Genomic DNA, 22,077 nt, shown 5'->3' on the forward strand with positions numbered 1-22,077 from the left:
GATAACTACTGAGTCCACAGACACAAGTTCAAGTCCCAGCTCTGCTACTTACTACCACATACCTTGAAGAAAGAACTTCACTTCTAAGTCTCAGTTCTCTAGACAATAAAATATGGATGGTGCCAAGCCAAGCATGGCGGCATGTGCCTAGAGTCCCAGATGCTCAGGAGACTGAGGTTGGAGGACTGCCGGAGGTCAGAGGCCACCCTAGGTAACACAGCAAGACCCTGTCTCTAAAAAATTAATAATAATAAAAGAATGATAGTACTTACCTGACAGGGCTTTTGTGGGAATTAAAGAAGATGATGTATGCAATGTACTTAACTCAGTATCTGATAAGGGTCATGCTGACTAGTACCAAGAATATTAACATTTTTATCTTTAAGGAATTATGTTAGACACTACTGAAAAATTAGGACAGGACACCAAAGGCACAGGAAACAAAAGAAACAGTAGAGATACTGGCACAACTGTAATCCCAGTGTCTCAGTAGGCTGAGATAGTAGGATCATGAGTTTAAAGCCAGATTCAGCAATTTAGCGAGACCCTCAGCAACTCAGTGAGACCCTGTCTCTAAATAAAATACAAAAAAGGGCTGGGGATGTGGCTCAGTGGTTGAGTGCCCTGAGTTTAATTCCTATACCAAAAAAAACAAAACAAAAACAAACAAAAAAAGTAAGAAAGAAACAGTAGAGAAAGTGGACTTAAAATGAAAAACTTCTGTGTAGCAAAGGACACTTTACATAATAAAAACACAATCACTGCCGATCACATAGTTGATAAGGGATTAATATCCAGAATATATAAAGAATTCATAAAACTAAACAGTAACAAAATCAACAATCTAATAAAAAACTGAGAAAAGGACATAAACAGATATTTCTCCAAAGAAGACATACAAATGGCCAAAAAGCACATGAAAAGATGCTTTACATCGCTAATTATTAGGGAAACACAAATCAAAACCATAACTCCATTCCCAGTAGGATGGCTACTATAAATTAAAAAGAAAACAGGAAATAGTAAGTGTTGGTAAGAATGTAAACAAATGGAAATTTTGTACACTGCTGGTAAGAGGGCAAAATGGTGCAGCAGCTATGAATAACAGTATGGAGGTCCATCAAAATATTAAAAATAGAGGGGCTGAGGTTGTAGCTCAGTGGTACAGCACTTGCCTAGCACGCGTCAGACACTGGGTTTGCTCCTCAGCATTGCATAAAAATAAACAAATAAAATAAAGGTGTTGTGTCCATCAAAACTAGAAATATTTTTTAAAAATAACTTTAAAAATAGAATCACCAGGCCAGGTACAGTGGTGCACATATATAATCCCGGTGGCTTGGGAGGCTGAGGCAGGAGGATCATGAGTACAAAGCCAGCCTCAACAAAAACAAGGCACTAAGCAACTCAGTGAGACCCTGTCTCTAAATAAAATACAAAATAGAGCTGGGGATGTGGTTCAGTGGTTGAGTGCCCCTGAGTTCAATCCCCTGTTACCCCCACCCCCCAAAAAATAGAATTACCAGCCTGGTGTGGTGGCACATGCCTGTAATTCTAGCAACTTGGGAGGCTGAGGAGGCAGGAGGATAGCAAGCTCAGTCTGGACAACTTTGTAAGACCCTGTCTCAAAATAAAAATTAAAAAGGCCTGAGAGTGTAGTGTAGTGGTAAAGTGCCCCTGGGTTAAATCCCCAATAACATCAGTAAAAAGAAAAATAGAATTGCCATATAATCCAGCAACTCCACTTCTAGATACATATCCAAAAGAATGGAAAACAGGGACACAGACATTTATATACCCACATTCATAGCAGCTTATTAATAGCAAAAAGTAGAAGCAACCCAAATGTCCATCTGTGGATGGATAAATAAGCAAAATGTGCTATATATATACAATGGAATATTATATGGCCTTAAAAATAAAGGGAATGTGGGGGCTGGAGTGTAGCTCTATGGTAGAGTATATGCTCAGCAATACCCCCCCCAAAAAAAAGAAAAAAGAAATTTTGGACATGCTCCAACATGGATGAACCTTCAAGACATTATGCCAAGTGAAATATGTCAGGCACAAAAGGACAAGTAGTCAAAGTCATGGTGACAGAAAGTAGAATGGTGGCTGCCAGGGGCTGTGGGGAGGAAGGAATGAGGGGATGTTATCTTAGTTTTGCAAAATGAAAAGAGCAATGGCTGCACAACAATGTGGGTGTATTCAATGCTACTGAACTACACTTCACAATGGGAAATCCTGTTATGTATATTTTAACCATAATTTTTAAAAGAGAGAACAGAAGCAGGTACCCTGATGGAACATCAAATGATGCATGGGAAGAACTAACTGTACCATAATACATTCCATTTTACATTCTCATTTGATCCTCTTTTTTATTTTTAATATTATTACTTTTTTGTATTTAGGGATTGAACCCAGGGGCATTTTACCACTGAGCTGAATCCCCAGTCCTTTTTATTTTTTTTGTTTTGAGACGGGGTTTTGCTAAGTTGCTGAGGATCTTACTAAAGATGTTGGGGCTGGCCTCATATTTGCAATCCCCCTGTCTCAGCCTCCTGAGTTGCTGGTTGCCACCATCAGTGTTTACAGATTAGGAAACTGAGGATTAGAATAGATACTGGACTCACACAAAGGCAGTCACAAAGAGAAGCAAAAATAGGGCCTACACACCAGAAATGGTGGCACATACTTGTAATTCCAGCTACTCAAGAGGCAAAGGCAGGAGGATAGCCAAGTTCTAGGACAACTTGGAAAATACAGCAAGATCCTGTCTCAAAATTAAAAAATAAAAATGGCTAAGGATGTAGCTCAGTAGTAGAGCACTTGTCTAGAATCCTCAAGGCCCTGGGTTCAATTCTCAGCACTGGAAAAAAAAAAAAAAAGATGGGATTAACTCCAATTCAAAATAAAAAATGCTAAAGGCTCGAAGAGAACAAAGAGGAACAAATGAGATCCCACATTCCTCTAGAATTCATGAAGAGTGCTGCCTTTATGGAATTCCCACTTGGAACCAGTTGAGGCCCTTCTTGTCCAAATGTTAATAGACTATGCTTGCTATCTAAAAGGCAGTATCAACAAAAGCACTGGAGCTAGACTCCCTGATGTGGAAGATGGCTGAGCCAATACGGGCACCAGAACCTTTGACAAGCAACCCCTTAAGTCTCCATTTCTCATCTATAAAATGGAGATAATGGGGCTGGGGTTGTAGTTCAGCAGTAGAGTGCTTGCCTAGTACACGCAAGGTGCTGGGTTTGATCCTCAGCACCACATAAAAATAAATAAATAAAATAAAGGTATAAATAAATAAAAAATAAAATGGAGATAATGGGGCTGGGGTTGTAGTTCAGCAGTAGAGCACTTGACTAGCACATATGAGGTGCTGGGTTTGATCCTGAGCACCACATTAAAATAAATAAGGGCTGGGGTTGTGGCTCAGTGGTAGAGTGCTCGCCTAGCATGCACAAGGCCCTGGGTTCGATCCTCAACACCACATAAAAATAAATAAATAAACAAAATAAAGGTATTGTGTCTAACCAAAAATAAATATTAAAATAAATAAATAAAATAAAGGTATAAAAAATAAAATGGAGATAATATCACTGACTTACTAATGTTTCATAGAACTACTATTTAAATAAGGTAGTGTGTGTACAGCACTCAGCAAGGTGCCTAGCACAGGACTAAGAATTTTGAAGATGCTAACCAAGAAGTTGACAGGAAAAAACCTATGGTATGGATGACTGTGCAGAGTATATTCCACTACTTTATGTGAAGGTCAAAAGAACCAGAAAGTATACATCTTGCCCTTGAGGAGCAAGGAACTTTATACACATTATCTCATTTAATCTTCACAAAAACCTAGGGGGTGAGAAATAGTTTTATTTATATATATATATCTATATATATATATATATATACATATATGAGGGGAGGCGGGGACAAGGAAAGAGCCAAATAAATGATCTGGATAAAAAGCATTGGGGGTCCAGAGAATAGAGTTATGCCCATAAACAGGGTGATCTAGGAAGGCTTCCGAGATGAAGGGGTGAGGGATGATGGACAGCAAGCTTGATGATAAGATGAAGAAAATCAAAGAGAATCTTCTAGGTCAGGGGTTTGGAAAGGAACACTAATATGGGTAGCAAGTCAGAGACTGGTTTTTATAAGGCCTCTTTTCCAACCTCGAGATAGGTCAGTTTCCCCAAATGAATGTTATTTATATATTTTTAGACTACTAGGTTAGCCAAAAAATTCTGGGAGTTTTGTCTGTTAGCAAGAACAATATTCCTTACTTGAAGCTCCCCTGGGCACTATATTTATACCTCCTTCCTCCTCACCTAATATCTCAAGTCAGTAATAAGTAAATAAATAAAATAACACAGAGATTATACAGAAATATGCTGAGTAGTTGTACAATGTTACATCTCCAAGGCATGAGAAAAGGGAGAATGGAATACATAAGTATTCCATTACCTAAAATAAGAAAAATCTCAATGAATTTTTGAGAAAACACACACTGGAGATTTTCTATATTTTTCCTGTTTTCTATGTGATTATACATTGATTTTTCAAAAGCACAATTACATGAGAATTTTAAATATCCCAAATAGCACTCCCCCTACGCAACCGCACCCGTTCAGAAAAACCTGCAAGTCTCAGCTCCTATTCTTTTACATGTTAAACAGAGCAGGACAAGAAGCAGGCTGAACCTTACCATGTGACTTTCCACGTCTGGTGTCTTATAACCTACCCAGGCAATGAAGGACAAATGCTCTCAAACGTAACTTCCTCCCAGTACTCCACTGACCTGCACCTTACTGTCTCTGCTGTGAGCTCATAAGCAGCGTGTGTATGCTAACTTTGGAGGAAATAGCATTGCCCACTGCTGACCTCCTGGAAAGATAACCCCCTTTCCCATTCTGCACAATCAGGGGCTTTGACAGTAAGAGAGAAGAAGGATCTTTCAGTGACTGTCACAGGGAAATCTCCCTGCCCTATGATGGTATCCATGCCACTCCCCTCCCTAGAAGTCTTGCAGAGCTCCCCAGTACCACCAAGGGAAGAGTCCAGACTAGTTGGCCAACATGTAAAGGAAGCAGGTCTCCACAATCAGGCTTTATCCTACCTGTCTGGGATCACCTCCCACTACTCCCTTTTGCAAGGTAAACAGAGCAAATCCCATCACCTCAGCTACCCAGCCAACATCCAGCATTTGCCCAAGTTGTCGTCTCTGCCAAGAAGGCCCTCCAAGCCTCCTTTGCTATTTCTTCATGGACCAGATCTTATCTGATAATCAAAGCTCTGGTCAGCAAGCTCCCTACCTGCAGAGACTTCTGAGTTCCCCATTTCCCTCCTACGGTGTTCTCCTCACCTCTCTCCTGCTGAGGGCATAACATAGAATCAGACTCTGAAGCCAGTGTGCTGAGTTCAAACTCTTACTCCCTTACTGTAAGCTGTGTGACCCTAAGTAGGTTACATACCTTCTCATTGCCTCAAGGCCGTCATCTGCAAAATGGAGATGATAACAATGCCTCCTTACTCACATCATTGTTGTGAGGATTAAATGACTGCAAGATGCGTAAAATGACCACTTCAGTCTCTGGCACATGGTAATCTAATACTGAACTTTAAAAAGTTGGGAGGCTGAAGGTGTACATCAGTGGTAGAACACATGCACAAGGCCCTGGGTTCCATTCCCAGCACTGCCAAAAACAACAACAACAACAAAAAAAAAAACTCTTTAGCTACTATTATTATAGGGAAGCTCCCCCTCCCTTTCTCTATTTCCTTACTACATAAATCTGATCAATCTTACCCAATCATTTTCTATGTTATATGATTTAGAACCTGTCTTAGGTCTCTTATTAGACAGAACATCCTGGTAAATGCTTAGCTTGGCATATGTAGATAGTAGGACCACTGAATGAATGAATGAATCCTAAGTAATCTTACTTATAGACTATCCAGAATAAAAATATAATGCCTGGGCTGAGGATGTGGCTCAAACGGTAGCGCACTCGCCTGGCATGGGCAGGGCACTGGGTTCGATCCTCAGCACCACATAAAAATAAATAAAGATGGCACTCGCCTGGCATGGGCAGGGCACTGGGTTCGATCCTCAGCACCACATAAAAATAAATAAAGATGTTATGTCCACCAAAAACTAAAAAATAAATATTTAAAAAATTCTCTCTCTCTCTCTCTCTCTAAAAAAATGTAATGCTTGAAGAAAGATAAAGAAGAGATAAAAGAACAGAACTATTAATCTACACCAATGATCCTCAAAGTGGACCAGCAACATTAACATCAATGGAAAACTGGTTAGAAATGTGCAATATTGGGCTGAGGGGTTAGTTCAGTTAGTAGAGCATTTGTCCTGGTTTCCATCCCCAGCACCATCACAGAAAAAAAAAGAAAGAAATGTGGCTCACTAGGCCCCACCCCAGACTTACTTAATCTGAAATTCTGAGGGTGAGGCCCAGTATTTCATTTTAACAAGACTTCCAAGTGATTCTGATGACCCTGAATCTCCAGATCTGAGTCAAAGCAGCGACGCACAGCAGTGCGGAATGAGCACTGCATCAGGAGTGCATTCCAATCTGAACTCTGCCATTGACCTTGCACAAGTCTCTTAGCTTTAAGTGATAAAAGGACCATAACCCTCAAAAAATTAAATGTTGTGAGGATTAAATGAGATTGCACATGTAGGGTTTGTAGACAGTAGCTGGTTAATAACTGTAAGTTCCTTCCAGTTCTCTTCCCCTATATCTCACAAGCTTACGAAGGCTAAATAAAATGACTGAAGCCAAAGGGCTTTCCAAGTTGCCAACTGCCATAGCAATTTGTGGAATGACAAGGTATTCTTTATATAAACAGCCAATCTAGAGTTTAACACCCAGCATTCTCAGAGTATTATGAAGTAGTTTATGTCTAACACCATTCAATCTCCAAATACAAACTTTGCAACAGATTATCTGCTTCCTAAATGTTGATAAAGCAGAACTAAGAAGAGAAATGACCCATCTCCCCTAATATTAACTAAATACTCACTGACTTCTGAATCCAAATGAATCTCATTTTTTTTTCTCTTGGAAAAGGAATATCTGAAAATTTTTTTCCAGTCATCACAAGGAAAGCAGCAGACCTCTGTGCAGTACCCTGGACCTAACTTGGGGAACTCCTGATCTGTGATGTGGTGGTGGAAGGTTGAGATTAGACAGTAACATTTTGAAACTTGTTCGGGAAGTACAAAATCAAGAAATTAAAGTAAGTACTTTGTTTGTCAGTTTGTTTTTGTAGTGCTGGAGATTGAACCCAGGGACTCATGCATATCAGGCAAGAGCTTACTGATGAGCTATATCCCCAGTCCTCTTTTTAAAACTTCTATTTTGAGACAGATCTTGCTAAGTTACCCAGAGTGGCCTAAAAATTGTGATCCTCCTGTCTCAGCATTCTGAGTAGCTAGGATTACAGCATGTACCACCATACCTGGCTTAAGTAATTTCTTTTCTTCCACACTTCTTAGCCTTTAACAACATTGCATTCTCGTTCATTCATATATTCTCTCTCTCTCTCTCTTTCTCTCTCTCTCTCTCTCAACCATGAATTCTACTCATGAATCACCTTCCAGAACAAATACACACATGCCTAGTATGCATGAGGCACTGGGTTTGATACCCAGCATTGGGAAAAAAAAAAGAAGAAAAATAAATGCACAAATAACTATGTCAGACTGTGGTCTAGGTGGCTAGCTTCAGATGTGCAGGCTATGTATTTGACTTTACAGCACCAAGTTAGCACCCCCATGTAAAGCTCAGGCATGAGACAGTCATAATCACTTCACCAACTACTCTGCCCCAGGACCCTTCAATGGTCACGGTACTTTTTCTATTCAAGGTTCCCAAGGAGCTGCTTTTTAACATTTGCATCCCCAGCGTCTAGCACAGGCCTTGGCACCCAACAAGTACTCATGAATACCCTACTGAACTATATAGAAGAATTATTTAGGTACAAATCTGAGGCAGCTCATGAGAAGTATTATTTTATGCGTGGAGAAAACAAGGTCCACATAGTCAAAGTTGCAGCAAGTGAAAGAATGTCATCTTTATGTGTCCCATCCAAAGCAGAGCTTTATCCTGTCACTCAAACCCTACTTGCCAATATTACCAACAGCCACCTCTGCTCCACTCAGACTGGTGATCCTAGATGTGTCCCTACTTTCCCTTTCTTTCTCATCCTATTTAACTGCCCCCAGGCCCAGGGGATTCTCTTCTCAGCCTTCAAAGTTCTTGCCTATCCTTCACAAACAGCCCTCAAAGGAACCAGTCCCTGTCACCCCAGTCTCATATGAATTCCACTTTTTTTCTTTTCAGTACTGGAGATTGGACACAAGGACCCTCTACCTCTGAGCTACATCTCCAGTCCTATTTTTATTTTTTATTTTGAGACAGATCTCGTCAAGTTGCCTTGGCTGGCCTCAAACTTGTAATCCTCCTACCTCAGCCTCCCAAGTAGCTGGGGTTACAGGCATGCACCACCATGCCCGGCTCTCATCTGAATTCTTCTGAACTCCTACTGCACTTATAATCTGTACTATATCATCATTCCATGCATCTGTTTTCTTGTCTGAAACTGTAAATCCCTTGATAACAGGGCCATGTATGACATCCCAGCTCTTTTACCAGCTAAGCAGTCATTTCACCACTCGGAGCCTCAGTTTCCTCAACTCTAAAGTGGGAAAGCAATAAAACTTATCCATAGAAGATCTAAAAGGAGCAAATGATGGCTGCAGAATTGCTTTGTGCAAGCTATAGCTACAATTATTTTTCTCATTGGCTTTGTTGTTATTTTATTTCTATATTCCTTTCCCTCCTACCCATTTCCTGGCACATACTTTTAAAAAAATACTAACAATACTAAATGTCAAGAAAATCATTTTTACACTTAGTCACAACAGTACAGAACATACATCAGAACTTCATTCTGTGGGCTAATAATTTATTGGAATCGAACTGAAATGACTGAGACCTTGCCTATTGGCTACCTGTCAACAGTAAATTTTCATCATCTTCATGGTCAAATGTCTTATAAACAATAGTGAACACTGGAAGGGTATTTTTCTTCACACATCACCAATGGGCCAGTTGTATCACATACCCTCTCTTGGAAAAAAATTCAGTCTTGACTCATTCTATTGTTAACAGAGAAAACTGTGATTTATTGAGCATTTATTATGTTCCAGATACAATGCTAAAGTTTTCTAGACATCATCTCGTTCAAACTGTACTATTCTGGAGGAAGTGCTAGGGATTGAGATTGATGAAATTATATTGTTATATTATTGTATGCATGTATGAATACATAACAACAGATTCCATAATTATGTATAACTATAATGAACCAATAAAAATGTGGAAAAAATTAAAAATTTTTAAAAATTTAAAAAATAAATTACCCTACTCTGTGAGTACAAATATCCCTCTCCCCTGCTCCCCGCCCCCAGCAGATAGACAAACTAAGACTCAGCAGGGTTACACAATTTCTGGGGTCACACAGCTGAGAAAAGCCAAAATTTAACTCAGATCTTCCTCATGGAAGTATCATGCTCTTTTCACTCACTACATATCCCTCTATCCTCTATACTTATATTTTTTTAATATTTATTTTTTAGTTGTAGTTTGACACAATACCTTTATTTTATTTATTTATTTTTATGTGGTGCTGACGATTGAACCCAGGGCCTCGCATGTGCTAGGCAAGTGCTCTACCACTGAGCCACAACCCCAGCCCCTTTATACTTATATTTCAAAATCCTCTTTGGGATAGGGTATAACTCAGTAACAGAGTACTTGCTTAGCATGCTGAAGATCCCAGGTTCAGTTTCCAGCATCACAAAAAGTTTTAATTAAAAGTACCTTTTAATTTCTTCCTCTCATCTACATGCTACTTTTCATAACCACCTTGGCATTTTAAAGATGTAGAACTTCCTCTTACAAGAGAGAAGAAAAGAAAAAAAAATTCCCCCAAGTTTACTGGTTCCCTCCATAACTAGCTAGAATTCAACACCCAACTGAGAAATGAATCTTGGGAATATGGATGCAGTGAAAGAACACCTGAGGAAAGTAGGAAAGTAAAAGAGGAAGAAGAAAGGAGTGAAAATCCAGAGAGACATTCAAGTGGGCAGCTGGGACAAAGTGTTGGAATTGTGGGAAACAGCTCTTTCAAGGCCCAGTGTCCGCAATTCTTCATAAAAGATACTTTATCAGAAAGGAAAGAAAAGCTCCTAAATGTCAAATAGCTAACAGAAGAGGCCTCACTAACTTTACTGGCCCCAGTAAAGGCTAGAAAGTCAGCTGGAAATTCATAAAGCAGGAAATAAACAAATCACTACTGCCTAAACGAGTCAGGCTCATACGGACACCAAAGGTCCCTGTTCATAAAAGATGTTTTACCAGTCCTTCAACCAACTGGGTGGAACCTTATTTTAAAAGAAACTAATCAGCATTCTTGAGTGATCACTTGGCATAAGCTCCTGCCTTGAGTGAAAAGGCACAAGTTGTTTTTAATTTTATTTATTATTATTACTCTTATTTTTGCCACGCTGGGGATGGAACCGAGGGCTAAGCACACATTCTACTGCTGAAGGACATCCTCAGGAGGTAAGCTGCTTTTGTTTTTTGTAAGAAAATCCCATAGTGTGGCCACTTTAGGGTTCCTTCACCTACTTTGTGCTTTCTCCATCCGGGATGTACTCTGGTACCCTTGACTGGGTCCCCAAAGCCCCCTTATAGGATTGACAGATACTGTAGAGTAGGATCACTCTCTTGTATAGTGACAACAAAAGGTTCCACTTGGGAAAATTTAATATAGTAGGGGAAACAACAGTCAATGTGCAGAGACTACTACAAGAAATATCAAAACTTTGAAATCTGAAGGGACCTATCACATCTCACCTCCAAACACTTCACCTTACAGACAAGGGAACTTCAAACCACAAAGGGCACAGGGTCATAGGAAGAATCACTGGCAATGCCACTAGTTGAGTGCCAGTTTCCTGATTCCCAATGGAGTGCTCTTATCATTAAACAACACAGCCTCCCTTCTTTCCTGGGAGGCACCATGCCACCCCGCTTAAAAGATAATCATCCTCCAAGAACCCCTCCCCCAACCAGTTCTTCCTACATCCTAATAGAGTTGCAGCTCCAATTAGTAAGTCTCAGAGCAGGGGGCAATTTCTGGGAGGGTGCACAGTCTGAGTCCGCAGGTATCAAAGAGAAGGGAGACATATGGAAAGAGGAGGTCTGGGAAAACCAGGTCCTTGCGGGGTGGTGGGGGCAGGGGACAGCAAGATGCTGGGCTTGATAAGGCAGTGGCATCTCCCAATAGGTGAGAGGTAAACAGACCAGCAGTTGGTACCACCTCAGGAAAGAAAGAAGGGCTAGGCTCTGATGGGAGGCAGGGAGAGTCTCTGGGTCCAAGTTGGGCCTCAGGGGCCTCCTGGAAGGTGGCCCGGTGAAGTGGCACCAGTGCCAGGTGGAGGCCCCAAGAGAAGGATGGACACTTGCTCTGCCCATGAGGTGACACCGGCGCCCAGATGAGACCCAGCCCACTGGCAAGGTGGCACTGGCGCCAGACAGAAGCTGGACGACAAGGACGGCCGGCCCACTCGTGAGGTGGCACCAGCGCTAGGCAGAGGACCGACAACAGGGATGCCAGGTCCACCCGAGAGGTGACACCGGTTCCTGGAAGAGATCCAACCCTCACGTGAGGAAGCATCGCCACCCCGCAGAGATTCAACAACAAGGATGCTTGGTCCACCTGTGAGGTGCCACAGGAGCCGGCAGAGGCCCGCGGTCCAGCCCGGTCAGCCGCCCACCCAAGCCGTCCACCGCAAGCGCAGCCTTACCGAGACATTGCCCCACAGGGGTGCTGAACGGGTTCCCCAGGAGGAACTCCATCTTGGGCCGACAACACGGCAGCTGACGCCCTGTTTGCCGCCGCGGTCTCCGCTGTCCCCAGCCGCGCTCCCAACCAGACTGACACTTGCCCCCGCCCCACCCTCCAGAACGCCGAGCGCCGGGCCTTTAGCCCCGCCCTCCTATCGCGTCTCTATTGGACAACGCCTCCACAGTCTTCCCTCCGATTGGCCTTTACACCGCCCTCATCGAAGTCCCGCCCACCAAACGGAGTCTGATTGGGTCGAGGACCAAGCTAGGTCATTGGAGTCCCCGTCAGGCGTAGCGGCACCTCCCCTGGCCCGCCTCCGAAACAGGGGCTGTGTTTTTTGATTCATCTGTAAATTGGTCAATCTAGGTAAATCCTACTGTTATTGGACAAAATATGAGTCAATCACTCAAAACAGACATGGGGAAGAGGTGGACCTAGGGAGTTGCCCGCCCACAGTAGTGCTGATTGGAGAAACATTTGTTTTCTCTACGGCTGGTTGGTGTTTGGAGTATTTCCCACCCAGACACGTGATCACGTGACCCGTCAACTTTCACCCAGGATGTCTACCTCCTGCTTCCTCTTAGCAACCGAGTGGCGGCGCTTGTTTCCCCAGCAACCGAAAGACGCCTCTGCTGCAGGGAACTAGCCCGATAGCTGGTGCTTGAGAAGGTGAGACCCGGGAATTGAGGCTCCATGAGGACCCTCAGGGGCGAGAGCGGCCGACTGTGACCCCTCTCTCTAAGGATTCCGGCTTGGCCCTTTTCATTTGTAAAATAGGAACACATGTTCTCTACCAGACAGCTAAGATACTTTAATCGTGGACTTTTCAGGTCTTCAGAGGAGAAATTGCTAAGGGAGTGCTTCTTGAAGGAGTAAGGGTCGGAAAGGATTTTAAGGGATTCCATTCCCCAGCCTCCTGCCCAATCTGTTTCATTAGAAGCAGATTAACTGTTTCACCCAGATCCACTGATAACTTCTTCCAGAATTTAGCTATCGGATCCTACCTCATAAATCTCATTAAGTTAGTTTATTTGGTGCAGTATAAAGTGCTTGGACTGGGAATATGGATACTCAAATTCTATGTCTGTCAGTAATTTGTTGTATGAGTTTGGACAAGTTCCTCCCACTCTCAGGGCTTCAGATTCCCTACCTGGGAAATAAGAGCACTATAGGACTCTCTAATAACTTCTGAAACTGACATGTAATTAAATAATTTGTGTGCACAGAATGCACATTAAGTACTCAGTAGGAGGTTGGTTTTCTTCTTATTAATTCATGGCTGATAAGGTCTCTACTCCTCAGATTTAATTCATCCAGTTTATTGTTTCCCAGGAAAATCCGGATCCATTTCTGTGTGAGGAGATCACTTCATTGACAGGTTTGTAAAAACTGCTGCGTCCCCACCTGCTACCTGTGTTGGTCACCAACAACACTGTCATTAGGTAATTCAACAGGGACTCAGTTTGGGTGGTAAATTACTGATAAAATCCCTATAGGGGAGGACTGTTTGGGCTTTGTCTCTGACCCAGAGCAGTTGGGAGAAACATAGTGAATTATGGCAATAATAATCCCTAGTAACCTGGGTACAATGGAGCCATGATTAGGAAAATAGGTTCTGCCATATTCTAGATGTATAAACTTTGGCATACTAATTGGCTTTTCTAACTAGCTTCTGTTTTTATTTTTCCCTGCTTTCTTTTCTTTCTTTGTGTTTGTGGGGAAGTACTAGGGATTGACCCAGGGGTGCTCTACCACTGAACTACATTTTTAGCACTTTTTATTTTAAGACAGTGTCTCACTAAGTTCCCCAGACCGGCCTTAAACTTATGATCCTCCTGCCTCAGCCTCCTGAGTTGTTGAGATTATAGGCATTCATCACTACACCCAGCTTAACTAGCTTGTTTTCTTTTCTGGAAACTGGGGATTATCAAGCCTACGTATAAATTAACTAGAAATGTCTCAAATCCACATCTTAGCGCTATCCCTGGTCATCTCTAACCTCACTACTTTTGCAATTCTCAGTACTGCCGCTAGGGATGAAATCCTTAAAATTAAAATCTGATTATGTCACTGCCCTTATTAAGCCCTATGAGCTTTCTCAGGGCCTTAGGATAATAATACAACTCCTACAGGCCTCTCCAAGCTTGTATCATATCAGACAAAGTGGAGCACGCCTGTTCTCTCCCATCTCAGAGCCCTCCCCATGCAGTTCCCTCTCCCTTCTTTCCTATTGGTCCTTCAGATCTCAGCCCTTTCTTGGTTAGGCCAGGTTTCCCTTAATGTATGCTTTTGTAGTTCTCTACACCTACAAACTTTTCATGATTTATAACTAAATATTTGTATGATTACTTGTTTCATGTCTAAAACAGCGGTAAGATGATCTGTTATTCATGGTAGGTAGTAGTTATTCAGGAGACATGGGTGGACTTAACACATAGTCTTAACAAAAACATAGGAGAGAGGAATTATCCATCTTTGACAGATTGAAAAGCAAAGGTTTCTGCCAGTGAAAGGAGTTGCCAAAGGAGACACAGTCAGAATCCAAATCCTGCCCTTGGTGTTCCAGTTAGTTTAATCCCTCATTGCATAGCAGTTTCTGGGCTTGATTGAAAGCATGCTTGATTTGTCCCAAGAACCAGCTCTTGATGAAGTAAGAGGGATGAGAAGTCAAAGAGGGTTTTTTTGTTTGTTTATTTGTTTGTTTATTTGTTTTAGTTGTAGATGGACACAATACCTTTATTTTATTTATTTATTTTTATGTGGTGCTAAGGATCAGACCCAGTGCCTCACATGTGCTAGGCAAGCACTCTACCACTGAGCTACCACCCCAGCCTGAGAAGTCACAAAGTTTTGACATCAGAATTATGGTTTATTTCCTGAAGTAAAGCAGCCCTTTAAAAAAAAAAAGCCTAAAATACTTTGCAAGTAACATTTACAAACACAGTACATTTAAATTTCCTAAAATAAATTGTTAGCAAGTTATTTGAAAACCATTTCAGAAGAGTGAAAAGCTAGAAAGAGAGAGAGGAGAGACAAGGGCTAGAAACATCACTGGAGGTTGAATCATTCACCCTGAGGAGGTAGAACCAGTGTGGAGAGAGTTAGAGTAAAAGCCAGTGTGTTGATGGTTGGAAGGTCAGATGGAGAAGACACCAGAGTGTGGGTGGGGGCTATAGAGTCTGTGTCTCCCCCACCTCCCCCACCCCCACCCCCAGGGAAGAAGGAAAGGCTGTGCGTGAGTTGAAGGCATTAGGATATTTGACCAGGGACATTACAGGAGTGGAGGATACTCCATTTACCCAAGCTGCATCCAAGTAGCTGGTAGAAGAAGAAAGAGGGAAGGGAGACTTTGCAGGCAACGTCTAAGGCCAGGTGGCAGATTTGTCCAACTAATCAGGGTTTATGGTGGACATCATCAGTCTAATATCAGGAGCAGAGCAGAGGGGCTGCCTAGCATCAGGGTGGGAGAGCAGGAGTTTCAGGGATACCTTGGATGTTGGGGAGGCACATGGGCACAGGTAGAAGGTGAGGTCACCAGGGAGGTGAGAAGCAGGTGGGAGCAGAGAGGAGGAGAGAACTGGACCTCCAGAGGGCTCAGAGGCAGAATCTCAGTAGACTGAAAGAGGGCATAGCTTCCTGCAGGGCCCTGTCCTATTAGTAGTTCTCACTAAGAGGCTGGTAATGATGATAATGAGGTCAGGGCTCCCCAGATTCCCAGGACTGTAGCTCTGTCCAGCCAGGAATAGCAATCCAGGTCAGTTTTATAATGTGACTAACCAAATCCTCGGATCCCCCACCTCTGCCTGCAGTGTCTCATAGAAACCCTTGGACCATCAGCAACAGAAAACTACCAGAGGGCTGGGGTTGGGGCTCAGTGGTAGAATGCTTGCCTAGCATGTGTGAGGCAGTGGGTTCGATTCTCAGCACCACATGTAAATAAATGAATAAAATAAAGGTCCATCAACAACTAAATGTGTGTGTGTGTGTGTATGTATAAAATTTTTAAAAAAGAAACCTACCAGAGTTGGCTTAAGTTAAAGAGGATTTAATGCAGGAAATCAGGAAATGCTCTCCAAAAAGGACACAGAAACTTGCATGGGGTGAGACTCAGGGACATTAGGGACTGAAAAGCTAGCAAGAAGAAGGCAGATTCCATCTGCCTTTGAGAAGCAACTTCCCATCTCTGCTTCTCTCTGTACATCCACCACATCCCCGCTTACTCTCTTGACTTAACCATGTGTCTGACCAGCCCATGGCTCCCTAGTTCCTCCCTAATCAAGCAGCCAGATCCAATAAGCACTTCCAACCTGAGGGAGTTGCCCGCTTCTCAGGGGGAAAACACCCACTTCTCAGGGGGAAAGCATGACTGGCCAGCTTGGGTCAGCACCTCCCTTGGCGGACAGTTTGTAGGGGCTGGGAAACACCCACACAACTGCCTGTGTGGAATGAGTTCCTCAGAGGAGGGGCGTTGCAGGCTGGCTCACCTGGCTGGGGCTGCCAAGGGAGCATAGTCAGTGGTTTGCACTAAGAGACCTGAATGAGGATGGGAACGGAAAGTCAGAAGCCTGATATGGGGCTATGGCCTTGAGGGAAGCTGAGAACCACGGACTGAGGAGACCACTGTAGACATCAGTCCAGGTATGGCCCCAGCTGTGGTTGTGGGGTCAAGAAATGAATTCTGCAGAAAGGCTCAGATGGCTGCTGGGAAACCCTGGAGTGACCTTCCTGCAAATGTGCTTTCTCTGAGGTACAAGCAGGCTGAGGGATGTGACTGGCAGCCCTCAGGGTGTCCATGGCTTCCCTGATGGCCTTTGACCCCTAAAGAGGAGACCTCAGCCAGATTCTGTCCTCAAACAAGTAAAAGTCAGGCTGTGAAAGAGAAATGTGGTGTTTTAGGAAAGATGAACCGGATGTACGACTCGATGGAGCCGAGAGTGATAGACGACGACATGCTCAAAGTGGCTGTGGGGGAGCAGGGTCCACGGGAGGAAGCTGGGCAGCTGGCCAAGCAGGAGGGCATCCTCTTCAAAGATGTTATGTCCCTGCAGCTGGACTTTCAAAGTACGTATCCTGCGTGCCTAGGGTTGATACAGGGTGGGTTGGGGACACCCAAGTGGCCTTCTCTGCCCTACCTTAAAGCCCCAGAATTCCACGTGGAGTCCATGATCCAAAGACCCATATTAAGCCGGGCACAGTGGTGCATGCCTGTAATCCCAGTGGCTGGGGAGGCTGAGGCAGGAGGATCACTACTTCAAAGCCAGCCTCAGTAACTTAGCAAGGCACTAAGCAACTCAGTGAGACCCTCTCTTTAAATAAAATACAAAAAAGGGCAGGGGATATGGCTCAGTGGTTAAGTGCTCCTGAGTTCAATCCCCCGTACAAAAAAAAAAAGACCCACACCAGCATTAAGGCTCATTGAATTCCAAGGCATGTGAGCAGCATGGGTCTATTTATTTATTTGCAGTATCAGGGATTAAACCTATGGCCTCAAGCATGCTAGGCAAGTGGGCTACCATTGAACTATACCCGCTGCATGGACATTAAAAATTTTTTTTTGCAGTGCTGGGGATATAACCCATGACCTCAAGCATGCTAGGCAAGCAGTCTACAATTAAGCTACACCCCCAGCCCAGCATGGACATATTTAAAGTTTCATACCAAGTGTTATCATCATTTGAGCATCCATGACACCCCTGATTCTGAATAAAAACAGAAAAAAAGATAAAATTGTCCCATTCCAAATCAAAGCAAACCCCAAAGACCACGCTGTTTCTGTCACACAACTCTGCACTGGTGTCCTCAGAGTAGGGGCTCCCTGGCAGGCAGAACTTAGGAGGTCCCATGTAGCCAGGAGCTAAAGTGGGAAGCATGAGGAGGAGGAGGAGGAGGAGCCAGCACTAGGTTAACCAGAGAGGGACTGGAAACAGGAGGGACATAGGGCCTGGAAGCAGAGAGACATTTCAGTAGTGACAGGATGTTCCAGGGAGAAGATACGGCTGGTGAACAGACAAAGCCTCACTGCCTCAGAGACCTCATCTGTGAAATGGGGTGCCTGTCCTCCCTCTCCCAAGTGCTGGCTGGGAACAAGTGAGGCAAGACATGCACACTGCCCAGACTATGCTGGAAGGCCAGCAAGTCATGTCCCAGGAAGCCGTGGCCCAGGGAGTCAGCACAGAGGAGATGCAAGAGGAAGGGGAGAGGTGGGCCAGGATCTCTAGACCCCTGTGTTTTGTGCAGGTGAGGCCACAGTAGAGTGACCTTGCAGGATTCACATTCTTTCTCTGCCATGGGGCTGGCCAGGCAACCAGTCAACAAGAAGTTATTGAGACATTACCTCAGCAGGGCTCTGCACCAAACCCTGGGGACACAGCAGTGGGCAAGACAGGTCCTGCCAGGGCCAGGTTCACAAATCCCACAGGCCTCCCAGGGTGTGACCTCCAGGGATGACTCCCCAGAGCTGGGAAGGCCGTGAACTGTAGCCCCTAAGCTCTGAGAGGAGGAAAAGATGTAGAAGGGCTGCGGCAGGATTGGGCCTTAGCACCTGACTGCCTTGCTTTTGCTTCCTGCTTCCCCATCTAAAGTTTCATTCAGCCGATATTGAGCAAGTGCCTGTTATGTGCCAGGTACTGTTCTAGGCACCAGGTTTCAGCTGGGAGCCCAAAGGACAAAGAGCCTTATCTTCATGGAGCTGACATTCAAGTGGGGGAAACAAATAAATATAACAAGGAAAATATATGTTAAAGGTAATGTGTGCTATGGTAAAAAAGAAACAGGATGGGGTGCAGTACTTTCTGGGTGATCAGAGGCCTTGCCAAGGTGACAATTGAGCACAGACTTGAAGGAGGTGAGGGAGATCCACTAGCAAAAGTATGTGAGACAGGGCGAGCAGACAGAGCAAGCCTGAGCAGGCCCGCTTAGGAAACCCTGTGGAGACAGGTCAGAGAGGTCTGGGGGCAGCTGGTGTTGGCCTTGGGGCCAGTGGAAAGTATTTCGCTTTTACAGTGAGTGAGGTGGGAACCTGGGAGAGTCCCGATCTGAAGCAGGACAGGATGGTACTTGTGTTCTCACAAGACAGAACAGGACCCCGCTGGCTGCAGGGCCAAAAGCAGGAATCTAGTGAGATGGCCACTGCTGTGGCCCAGGGAATGATGACGATGGATCCGCTGTCTGTGTTAAAGATTAAACTGGCTTCGGCGGCAACCCCAGCATGCCAGTAACTCATTTGGAGCCAACTGCCGAGCACAGCCTGGTTCACTGTGTCGTTTTGGCTTTTCCACATGAACTACCGATACCCAAGCAAATGTCTGCACAGGTGCTTGTGGCAGGGCACCCAGATGTGCAGGAGCCACCCGGAAGAAGTGGCTATGCAGGAAACCACCATGGCCAAGGGCAAAATGGGGGTGGGCAGCTGTGAGTCCAAAAATCAGGGCTAGAGCAGGTGCCTGGAAAATCCTGACTGAGGATGGGAGGCAGCTGGGAGCCTGGAGCAGAACTGGGTCCCACCCGGAAGTACAGGTGGGGATGGAGATTGATAGCCGTCTGGGAAATCTGGCCACAAACAGGCAGCTGATGGACAGTTCCAGTGTTGTCCAGCCCTGGGACCTAAGAGAGGGGCTGAAGGGAGCATGCAGCTCCAGGGGACTGGTGGGCCCTCGCAGCCCTGGGTCCGAGGATCCTGGCCACCCCTCCAAGACCTGGTACCAGTAGGCCCTGCCTCTACGAACAAATATTGAAACTGCCACCCAAATGTGCGATTATTGGTATTTTTTAATTATATAATTTTTATTTTTTGTGATATTGAGGAGTGAACCCAGGGTCTTACTATGCTGGGCATTCCCAGAATGTATTATTCCCAGCCCTGTTAGAGTATCCCTGGATACTTAAAAAAAATACCCTTATGTCTACATTATTTTACTTCTTTAAATGAGCATATTGTAATCTTATAATTGGAAAGCACTGCAAAAGCAAATATAGAAAAAAGAGATGTATAAACAGAGTTATATGTAGCTTCTGGGGAAAGCAGGAGGAGAACAAGATTAGTCTCTAGAATTTCACATATAGAATATCAACTTGTTTATATGTATGTGCTTCTCAGACCTCTTCTGGCTGTCAGGGACAGAAACCAAACTCTGGCTGACATAGCAAAAGGAATAAGTGGGCTGCGGAGCTGGGGTGGGTGGTCTTCAGGGACTGTGGGGTCCCAGCACTTCTGTAATAATGGAGTATGCCTCTGTTTTAGGGGCAATTTATCCCATTTACTATACATGGACAATTGGGGGTTCTCCTCTATTTTCCTGCTTCTTGCGTGCCCATGGGCATTTCTCTGGTATGTCTTGGGAGACAGATTCCAGGAAAATTAAAGGGCAAAGGGCATAGACATTAAATATTTCAATATTTGTAGCCAAATGACCCTCCCTGCCAAAGTCAGAACTGATTGATTAATCCTCCCACCAATAGAGACCCAGGCTTTGGTTCTATTGGTCACACTGTGGAAAACCCACTTGTGCTCCTGATTTGGCCTGAGTTCCAAGGTGGACCAGCCTCCTGGGGGAGCCCCCAGCCTGACCCAGAGGCAGTGTGAGTGAGTCTCCTGCGCTGGACAGGTCCAACTGACCCCTGCTTAGTCCCATCCCCAGTGGACCTATGTCCTCTTGTGACCCTGAGTGACAGTCCTGTTCCTCACCAACACTAAGCACTGATAGGGAGACAGTGGTCCTTGATGCTCAGCCCACACCTCCAGGATACCTGCAGACTCCAGAGTAGGGCAAGGGATTTGTCTCAGTCCCCTAGTGTGCTGGCACCAAACCCTAACCCGAGGCTGCACCGTCCTCCACCGTTTCAGACATCCTCCGCATCGACAATCTCTGGCAGTTTGAAAACTTGAGAAAGCTGCAACTGGACAACAACATCATCGAGAGGATCGAGGGCCTGGAGAACCTCGTACACCTTGTCTGGCTGGGTAAGGCCCTTGCCTGGTAAGGCCCTGGTTAGACAAAGGTGACACCTTGCCAAGGTTATCACCTCCCCTGGAGACAATCAGGGTGACACTCAGCTGCTGACCTTTCATCAGCTTGGGCACAGCAGAAAGCAGCTATTTTTTAAAAGCCTGGGGCTTATGCTGGGCAAAGTATGGACAAAGATGTTCTTGGCCACATCAGGACAGAACGTTCTGCACCCACCTGCCTAACCTCAGTCTGGGTGGAGCACAGGGGACAGCTGTGGACTCCCATTTAATCTAAATATAGGTAGGCAGATAACTTGTCTAGAGGGGCCAAATGACCAAGTGATAGTGGCAGAAGTGGGCATGCATTGAGTTCTCAACTGCGTGCTAAGTGTGGGCTTGTGCATTTTTCCCTAAGGCCTTTCACTCCACACGGTGTTCCCATCACAGAGATGAGCAAACTGAGGTCACAGTGAACAAGTGGGGACATCAGGCTCCCAGCCCAGTTCTATCTGATCCTAGAGCTCTGGCCCTCACTGCCAAGGCCGCAGGGGTTTTGATGAACTGTGTCCAACTGTTGGCTTCTTAGGAGCCCCCTTATATCTGGTATGATGCAGGTGGATACCCAACAACAATCCTAGGAGATGGGTGTCTATTATTATCTGCAGAAGAGGAGCCAAAGCTCAGGAGGTCAAGGCACTTGCCCTGAGCTACACAACCAAGAAGTGGAAGAGCAGGAACTTGCCCATTACTGTCTGGCCCCCAAATCCACATTCCCTAACAAGGGCAACCTGGGGCATCAGTGCATATCCCAATTTGTAAACTACTCTCAGCTCTATTTGTGCTGACCATTGGAGCTACAGCAATTGCATAGGCAATGATTATGGTGCCATTTCACAGATGCAGCCACTGAAGCTCAGAGAGGCTGGCTTGATCTGCTTCCACAGGCAGTGGAAGCAGATCACAGCCAGGTCTTCTGACTCTCAGGTCCAGGTCTCTTGGCCCAGAAATCCCAAGCTGCCTTTCAGGCCTGTTGTCAGAGGATGGACACTTGGTAAACAGGTCACCACTAAGCAGATAGGAGGTAGACTTGCTAAAATGCCCACGGGTGTCAGGAAGGGCCACCCACAACTGTGCACCCGTGACCCCAAGGTATCCTTCTTTAGACCTGATAATTAGCA

At 44.7% G+C, this 22,077-nt stretch overlaps 2 protein-coding genes across 18 annotated transcripts in view; one reads left to right on the forward strand and one right to left on the reverse strand.

The window, feature by feature from the left end:
* Tom1l2 (target of myb1 like 2 membrane trafficking protein) overlaps window positions 1-12,070 on the reverse strand; it is a 118,861-nt gene extending 106,791 nt beyond the window's left edge. For 7 of the 14 annotated variants that reach the window (XM_048796128.1, XM_048796099.1, XM_048796105.1 and 4 more), the window contains exon 1: window positions 11,915-12,068. In XM_048796128.1, the coding sequence (XP_048652085.1) occupies window positions 11,915-11,966 (52 nt within the window). In that variant the 5' untranslated portion in view covers window positions 11,967-12,068. Of the gene's footprint in view, window positions 1-11,914 lie in introns of all 14 variants that reach the window. The other 7 variants (XR_007344679.1, XM_015503474.2, XM_015503473.2 and 4 more) reach the window with 2 other exon arrangements.
* A 445-nt stretch (window positions 12,071-12,515) lies between these two features.
* Window positions 12,516-22,077, forward strand: part of Drc3 (dynein regulatory complex subunit 3) — a 39,309-nt gene continuing 29,747 nt past the window's right edge. For 3 of the 4 annotated variants that reach the window (XM_048795353.1, XM_015503476.2, XM_048795364.1), the window contains exons 1-4: window positions 12,516-12,624; window positions 13,288-13,333; window positions 16,852-17,016; window positions 20,798-20,914. In XM_048795353.1, coding sequence (XP_048651310.1) covers window positions 16,857-17,016; window positions 20,798-20,914 — 277 coding nt within the window. In that variant the 5' untranslated portion in view covers window positions 12,516-12,624; window positions 13,288-13,333; window positions 16,852-16,856. Of the gene's footprint in view, window positions 12,625-13,287; window positions 13,398-16,851; window positions 17,017-20,797; window positions 20,915-22,077 lie in introns of all 4 variants that reach the window. The other variant, XM_048795357.1, reaches the window with a different exon arrangement.

The sequence above is a fragment of the Marmota marmota genome, unplaced genomic scaffold (genome assembly GCF_001458135.2).
Source record: "Marmota marmota marmota unplaced genomic scaffold, marMar, whole genome shotgun sequence".
NCBI classification, from domain to species: Eukaryota; Metazoa; Chordata; class Mammalia; order Rodentia; family Sciuridae; genus Marmota; species Marmota marmota.